Genomic DNA, 8,339 nt, shown 5'->3' on the forward strand with positions numbered 1-8,339 from the left:
ATTCCTTGAAAAAGATTCTCTCCTAGGTAGGGTTCCCTTGTGGGAAAACCCTTGATGAGAGAAGCGTGAGATCCTCTAATCTCATGCCTAAAATAAGTATTCCCTTGATCCTTTTATAATTTTCAAGGATATTATAAATTAATAAACTTTCTTATAAAATTAGCAGCACTTTCTTTAAAAAATAAAATTTCTTTAAAAATAAGAGATTGTCACCACACAATCCACGATCGTGTTGGAAAGCACGATCTAACCGTGTGGCACTTTAGTATATAAGAATCGAGCAAACACAATCGTGTTTGAAAGCACAACCAAATCATGCTCGATCCTATAAGTCCTCGTCAATCAATAGCAAGTAACACAGTTGTGTCAGGAGACAGCAATCTGTGTTAAGGCGTTGGAAGTCCAATAGATACTCTATTGCTTGTCTAACTTCTAAAATGATGCACGAGCGTGTCAAAGGACACAAGCAAATCATGCACCATGTTAAAATGCACGTTCCAAAACTTCTTGTCTCCAATTTAATTTTGAATTCACGTCCTATCAATAAAAATATACAAATAACATCTCTGAACTACAAAGATAGAATCAATACAAAAGAAATAAAAAATATACACAATATGTTAATATAATAGAACAAATGCATGTAAAATAATTTATATATATATAATATGAAATGCACATCAAAATAATAGTCGAGGACCGTAAACTAAGTAAAAAAACAAAGTGTTTTGCGATTGTGCTTTCTGTTGCATCTTACGCTAAGTTCTAAAAACAAAAAGACACTTTAAAATGAAAATTTTACGAGTGTTATTCACCCCTTCCCCTCTAGCGCTTCTTCGATCATACGAATTCCAAAATAGATCCTAACTAAAATGTATGGCAGATTGTTGGATTTGTCGGAAGTGATGGAAGACAAATCAATCTGCAACTGTGTTAAACGCCCAGGAAAAGCTATCTTGCGATCCAAATTCCTATAACGAGATAAGGTAGAAGTCAGAACAGAAACCACAAAAATACATGAACATTAGTTGTAGCACACTTTATGGAAATATTTGTTCAGCTACTTCTAAGATGTAGTGCTTACAAGTTGGCTCAGCCGAAGATCTGGTGGAGGCATATCATGTTCAATGTTAGGATGCCCTGCAGCTTCTTCTAGAGTTTGGCATTCTTCCAAATCCTTTTTCAAAGCTTCAGCTCCAATGTGATCATAATCAGATAGGCAATGTGTGCTCTTTTTGGCTGTTTCATCAGCACAAGAAGATTGGCTCAGCCGAAGATCTGGAGGCGTATCATGTTCAATGTTAGGATGCCCTGCAGCTTCTAGAGTTTGGCATTCTTCCAAATCCTTTTTCAAAGCTTCAGCGCCAATGTGAGCATAATCAGATAGGCAATGCGTGCTCTTTTTGGCTGTTTCATCAGGACAAGAAGATTGGCTTTGGAGGAACTCCTCGCAAATAGCAATATTCTCTGCCAACTGCTGCGAATCCAACAGGTACTGTGATTCACTTTCCCACCATTTTGTACTTCCTGTAGGATGGTCAACTTGTTCAAATTTATTGCCCTCGAGAAGCACGTGATGTTCGCCAGAATGAACACTTAACTGTAATACAGAGAATATATTTATTAAAAACCAGGTGGATAACATCAAAGAAAATACAATATTTTCCATTAAGGCATTCCATCTGAAATTTATATATCCCCATTTTAGGTAAGCTATATGTACATCTGTTGTAGCTTACTAGCATTCCACGTACTTCCTACTACCAAAATCTAGTTACGCCACAAGTGATTTTTTGACTCTATATGCATGTCAAGAAGGGCAAAATAAAATGATGATTTTGGTGGCATAATATTTGTATTAACTTAATTAAATAAGTCGTGCCATGAAGTGAAGATTTAGGAAAAATGTGGTGGACATGAAATACTAGTACACTACATGAAGATATACATGTAATTTTACCCCCCTTTTTTGTCCAACTAAGTAGTTAGCTTGTACAGATAATTTTGGTAATAAATATGGTCACCTGATCATGTGACGGTTCATGTTCAAGCATGTCAAAATTCTCTTGCTCATCAGCATTCTGTGGAGATGATACTGATTGTATGCCAGGAGCATGGTCTAACTCAGCATCAACAAAGTCTGGTCCTTTTCTATCACCTGCCTTGGTCTGCTCCTGTTGCTGCTGATAGAATATTTTGGACACAACATATTCACCATCCTTCTCATCCTCCCCAGTGCCTAGGTGGTATTGGTGCATTACCCAATTTGTTTTCTCAGGTTTCTCCCCCTTCATTGTGCTCATATACAAAACCATTATTTTTTTACACCCAAGATGCCTTCCATCAACAATTATAGGTTTGGTCTTCCCAGTCTTGTGCCAGCGCACATCTCCATGGCCATAAGTGCTTATCTTTCGTCTCTTTCTAGTCCCAGTATTATATGCTTTGAAAGTTCTATGGAAAAAGTGAGATGCACTCCCATCTTTGTTGACACCTGGTACATGATCATATGTGCCAATTAACAAGCAACGAAAATTGTCGGCTATTAAGTGCAAAATAAGCATCATATTTATTCAATCAGAAGGGATTAGTCTGGAAACAGTTATATAAATAAATAAATGGAAAAGTGCTTTTTTTTTGTCAAATCATTGTAAGGACAAGAAATTCAAAAATATTCGCATTCTCTCTCTTTGGCACTGCTTCCATCACAATAACCTCCATAACCATCTAATAACCTTCACCATAGCAGTCAAACACTAAACATGAAGAATAAAAGTAAAAAGGTGGAAGGTACGGATAGAGCTTTTTTTTTTGCAAGTGACATAATAATATTATTATCTGTCATATTATCTATCATATTATCTGTTTATATTAGTTAATATATATTCTTAATTAGATAGTTGTCAACTAGCCTAATTATAATTCACTTAAGTTGGATTCTTTCCTCAGAAAGATTCCTATTTTGTATATAAATAGACCTTTTATGTAAAGCATGTAGACAAGAGAAATAAGAATTACTTTCTGGATATTTTGTTTAACATGGTATCAGAGCTTTAGAGTTTCCTCTTTCTGTTTTTTTTTCCTTCTCTCCAGCGCTTCGTCCGCATCGCGCCCTTCGACTTTTCCTCGGTCGCAATTTGGGAGCAGATCAGCAGATCAAAGCTCTGCGTCGCTTCATCCTTTCTTCACATCGTGTCCTTCGGCTTTTCCTCGGTCGCAATTTGGGAGCAGATCAGTAGATCGAGGCTCTGCCGGTAGGAGCTTCGACGCACGTGACGCGATCACACGCGTCCTCCCCAACTCTCGAAGGCACTTCATCCTCGCGCGCTCGACCTTCGGCTTTGCCCTATTGGTGCCCGGATTGGACTCGATCAATTCCACAGCCACCGACGAAGTCTTTCTTTGAACGCGATCACGCGCGTCCTCCCTCCGTTCGTCGGCGCTTCGTTCCTCGGACGCGATCACGCACGCCCTTCCCAACACTTCATTCCTCAGACGCGATCACACGCGTTCTTCCCACCAGCAGTCTGCGATCTAAGGGCTCTATGAAATCATCCTCAGATCATGATATTTTCTTCTTGCAGAAGTTGGACCGCGATCTCATTGGTAGCTGTGCTGCTTCCTTTATCTCTTTTTTTCACATATTTTGGAATAACACCTTATGGCTGAAAATAAATTTTCTGTTATGACGGATATTGTGCCTGTGGTGTCTAAAATCATGGATTAAAAATTAAATGATTCAAATTATTTAGATTGGAGTAAAACTGTTCGTCTTTACCTATGAATTATTAACAAAGATGGACATTTGACTGATGACCCTCCTCAAGATGGTTCAAGGCAGATGTGGCTGAGAGAGGATGTTCGCTTGTTTCTTCAGATACGAAATTATATTAATAGTGAGATAATTAGTTTGATTAATCACTATGAATTTGTTAAAGAATTAATGGATTATCTAGAATTCCTGTATTCTGGAAAAGGTAATATCTCCCGTATGTATGAGGTTTGCAAAACTTTTTACCATGTGAAAAAGCCAGATCAGCCACTGATTAATTATTTTATGGTATTCAAAAAGATATATGAGGAGCTTAATATGTTGCTACCCTTTAGCCCTGATATGAAGGTTCAACAACACCAACGAGAGCAGATGGCTATCATGAGCTTTCTCGCTGGCTTATCTTCAGACTTTAAATCCGCTAAATCACAAATTTTATCTGGCTCTGAGGTCTCCTCCTTACAAGATGTATTTAGTCATATTCTTTGTACAGAAAGTACTACCCCTGTTCCACTTAGTGGTACTTTGGTAAGTCGCAATACTAATTATGTGCCTAAAAAGTCAACTATTCACAGTGGAAACAAAGGAGGAGGCTCACAAGATATTGAAACTCGAATGCTAAATTCAAATAATCTGTAACTATTGTCGTAAGCCGAGCCATACAACGTTTGAGTGCAGAAAACTTCAATATAAAAATCAGCATAAACACTTGGCTCATATTGCATCCACTAATGATATCCCTGATAAATCAGTTCTTCTCTCTGCGGATGAATTTGTCAAGTTCTCTCAATATCAGGAATCACTCAAATTTGCATCTCCCGTTGTCACTAGTATTGCTGATTCAGGTAACCACAACATATGTCTTGTTTCCTCATCTTCTAAATGGATCATTGATTCTGAGGTCACAGATCATATGACAAATAATTCTAGTCTTTTTTCTACTTTTTCACTCAAAGCTAACACTCCTATTGTTACTTTAGTTGATGCGTCTTCCTCTTGTGTTCGCGAATCGAGCACTATCAATCCTACTCCTTTGCTTTCTTTATCTTTTGTCTTACATTTACTTAATTTTTCTTTTAATTTGCTCTCTGTTAGTCAATTAATTCTTAACTGTTACATTTTATTTTTTTTCTGATCATTGTTTATTTCAGAATCTTTTGACGAAGATTATTGATAAAGGACATGAGTCTGGAGGCCTCTACATTCTTGACCCATCTGTTTCAGGATCCCTTACGTGCTCGAGTGTAACTTCTCCTTTCGAGGCTTATTGAAGGTTAGGTCATCCATCTCTTCCATTACTCAAGAAGCTTTGTCCACAATATTGTAAGGTGTCTTCTTTAGATTGTGAGTCGTGTCAGTTTGCAAAACATCACCGTCTTAATTTGTGTCCAAAAATAAATAAAAGTGTTATTATTCCTTTTGAGTTAGTTCATTTTGATATTTAGGGTCCCTGTCCTATTTTGTCTAAACCTAATTTTAAATATTTTGTCACTTTTGTAGACGATCATTCTCGTGTTACCTTATTATATTTAATGAAAAATCATTCTGAGTTATTTTCTCTATTTTCTGCATTTTGTGCCAAGATTAAAACAAAGTTCAACACATCCATCTGTATTTTACGAAGTGATAATGCCAAGGAATATACATCCAGTCTATTTCAATCTTACATGAGTCAAAATGGTATGCTTCATGAAACCTCTTGTGTTGATACTCCATTCCAAAATGGTCTGGCTGAGCGGAAGAACAAACATCTTCTTAAGACTACACGGGCCCTTTTATTTCAGATGAATGTTCCCAAATATTTTTGGGTAAATGCAATTTCTACAACATGTTTTCTTATTAACCGCATGTCACCACAAAAATACCACGAAATAGCAACGGAATTAGCAACGAAACTTAATTCCGTCGCTATTCCGTCTCTAAATAGAGACGGAATTAAAATTCCGTCGCAATTTAGAGACGGAATAGCGACGGAATATTAATTCCGTCGCTAAAGGCGTGATAAAATAAATTTGTCGGCAATAATGTTTGGCGACGAAATTAATATTCCGTCGCTAGTTAGCGACGGAATTAATTTTCCGTCGCTAGTTAGCGACGGAATTAAATTTTCCGTCGCTAACTAGCGACGGAGTTAATCTTCCATCGCTAAAATCGCGATTTAGGGTTTCCCGTCCCCTCTTTCTCCGCGCGCGCGTAATCTTCTCCAGTGACATCTCTTCCGGCGATCTCTTCTCTCGGCGGCCTCTCTTGTCCCGGCGATAGTTCCGGCCGTGTCTCCTCCCGGCGGTGAGCATATTGCTGTCGATTTCCTCCGGCGAGCTTCTTTTGGCTTCCCGGTGAGCTTCTTTCGGCTCTCTCCGGCCATCTCTCCTACCGACAGCGAGTTCGTCGCGACTTCCTCTCGGCGAACTGCTCTCGGCTAGCTATCTCTCGGGCCTTCTCTCCTACCGGCGGTAAATCCATTCCTCTTTGCTATGTTGGATTGCTGCCTTCTCTGTTTGCTATGTTGGATTGGATTGCTGCCTTCTCTGTTTGATTTAGTTTGCATTTACTGCAAAAGACCTAGCTATATTTTTGACACAAGATGAAGCATAAGAACTTTATTGTCTTTCATCAAGAAGAAACAAAAGACCTAGGTAACAAATTTGTTTCTCAGGAAATCCAGCAGAAGCTATTGTTAAGGCCCATAAAGGCCCATATACCCTGTTATCTATATATATCTGTCTATACCTATTGTATTCTTATGCTTCGATATTAATGTAACATGGTATCAGAGCGAGCCGTTTGGGATTAGGGTTATCCGCCTAACCTACCGCGTTCTCTCTGTTTTTTTTTCCTTCTCCACGCGCCGCTCGGCTGTCGCCGTCCCGTTCTTCGGCGTCGCTCACGCGCGCCTCGTCCCGTTCTTTCTCCACGCGCCTCTGATTCGTCGAAGGCTTCAGCGCGCGAGCGGCTTCAGCACGCCGCTTCAGCGCCGCCTCCTCAGCCGGCTCTGAACAGCAGCACTGTCTCGCGTCTCCATCCCGCCGATTCGACCGTCTTCCGCCGCGAGCGTCGCCGACCGAAATCTCCAGCGCCGCGACATCCAGCGCGCGGCTTATCTCCAGCGCCTCAGCGCCGCCTTCCGCCGCCTCATCTTTCCCCTTCGGTGCGTGCGTCTTTTTCCTCCATCGCGAGCTTCTCTCGCGCTGCAAGCTTCGTCGAGCGCCGTCCGCTGCTGCTTCAGGCCTTTCCACCGTTGTGCTTGTCCCTACACAGAGCAGAGTTTATCTTCTTTTTCTTCTGTTCCTCTGCCAGCAGCGTCGCCGGCTGAGGGAGCAAGGATTGCCGCCGGATTGAAGCTCTCTTTCGTTCTACTGCCGCTGAGGTTCTGAACAGAGAAATTGATCAATCTCTTATTCTGAATAGAGAAATTGACCGGAAAGGGATTGATTGAACTGGTCGCCAGGTTATTCAGGTTCTTCTTATTCTAGCTTTATTGGAGGACATCATTTTTTTGGTAATAATCACGAGCACTTTTCAACATGTCTTCAATAAATGCAATAATTATTAATATCACCTTAGATGGTCAGAATTATCCAGAGTGGGCTTTCTGTGTAGAGACTGCATTAAGGGGTTATGGTTTACTTTTTCATTTAAATGAATCTCCACCTGTGCTTAAGAATGATGGTAGTAATGCTGCTGCAATAACAGAATGGCATATTAATGATGGAAAAGTGATGGCTGCCATGGTCAATAGTACTAAACAATCCATGATTATGAGTCTTTCTAAGTTCAAAACAGCTAAGGACATATGGAACAACTTGAAGAAGCGCTATGTTCAGGATAGTGGTGCTCTTTTACATAATCTCATGCAGCAAACTCATGAAATTATGCAGAATGATATGTCCATTGATGAGTACTACTCTGCTTTTGATCGTTTGATGGGATCACTGATTTCCATGATACCAGAGTGTACAACTGTTCCTTGCCCAACACACAAGTTTATTGAAAAGTTTTTCACTTACAGATTTGTTATGGGAGTTCGGGCTGAATATGATTCTATTCGTACACGATTACTTCACAATTCTTCTGATCTCACTATGGCACAGGCATTGTCTGATTTACTTGCAGAAGAAACACGTCTCAAGTCTATGTCTTCTTCTGCATTTGTCTCTCATAGTGTGTTGGCAGCTTCTCAAAGGATCAGTGTACCAAAAAGCTTCTCTTCAGAGCCCTGTAAGCATTGTGGCAAGACTGGTCATCTTCCAGAGAATTGTTTTTCTATTCATCCAGAGAAGTTGGTTGACTATCGTGCACGTCGTGCTGCCCGTGGTACTGCCCGTGGTGCTCGTGGTCGTGGTACTGGTTCCACTCCTGGAGGTTCAGTGTCTATTGCTGCTGCTTCACCTGTTACTGCTCCTTCGTCGTCTTGGGTACTTGATTCAGGGGCTTCTTTTCATGTGACATCTGATCAGTCCCAGTTGGTCGCTTGCAAGCCGGTCACTGATGGAGCTTCTATTCGGACAGCTGATGGTACATCTTGTCATATCACTCACCAGGGTTCACTTTGCAATCCTTATTTTTC

At 40.3% G+C, this 8,339-nt stretch overlaps 1 protein-coding gene across 1 annotated transcript; it reads right to left on the reverse strand.

The window, feature by feature from the left end:
- Positions 1 to 656: 656 nt before the first annotated feature.
- On the reverse strand, positions 657 to 7,298 carry LOC141817395 (SUPPRESSOR OF GAMMA RESPONSE 1-like). The gene is made up of 5 exons (XM_074705054.1): positions 7,283 to 7,298; positions 6,582 to 7,022; positions 2,025 to 2,494; positions 1,085 to 1,600; positions 657 to 971 (listed from the first exon to the last, which is right to left on the reverse strand). Exons 1-5 carry the CDS (start codon positions 7,296 to 7,298, stop codon positions 918 to 920), a joined length of 1,497 nt encoding a protein of 498 aa, XP_074561155.1. The 3' UTR covers positions 657 to 917.
- Positions 7,299 to 8,339: the final 1,041 nt, after the last annotated feature.

This window comes from Curcuma longa, unplaced genomic scaffold, assembly GCF_044706935.1.
Source record: "Curcuma longa cultivar G26 ecotype Majalengka, Jawa Barat unplaced genomic scaffold, ITB_CL_G26_1.1 contig_20331, whole genome shotgun sequence".
Classification (NCBI taxonomy): domain Eukaryota; kingdom Viridiplantae; phylum Streptophyta; class Magnoliopsida; order Zingiberales; family Zingiberaceae; genus Curcuma; species Curcuma longa.

Excerpts from the sequence above, each read along its gene's own strand:
- LOC141817395 (XM_074705054.1), bottom strand. Across the intron at positions 2,495-6,581 it reads AAACAGAGAGAACGCGGTAG|GTGTCAACAAAGATGGGAGT; the intron begins GTTAGGCGGATA and ends ATCATGTACCAG. Across the intron at positions 1,601-2,024 it reads ATGAACCGTCACATGATCAG|TTAAGTGTTCATTCTGGCGA; the intron begins GTGACCATATTT and ends TCTGTATTACAG.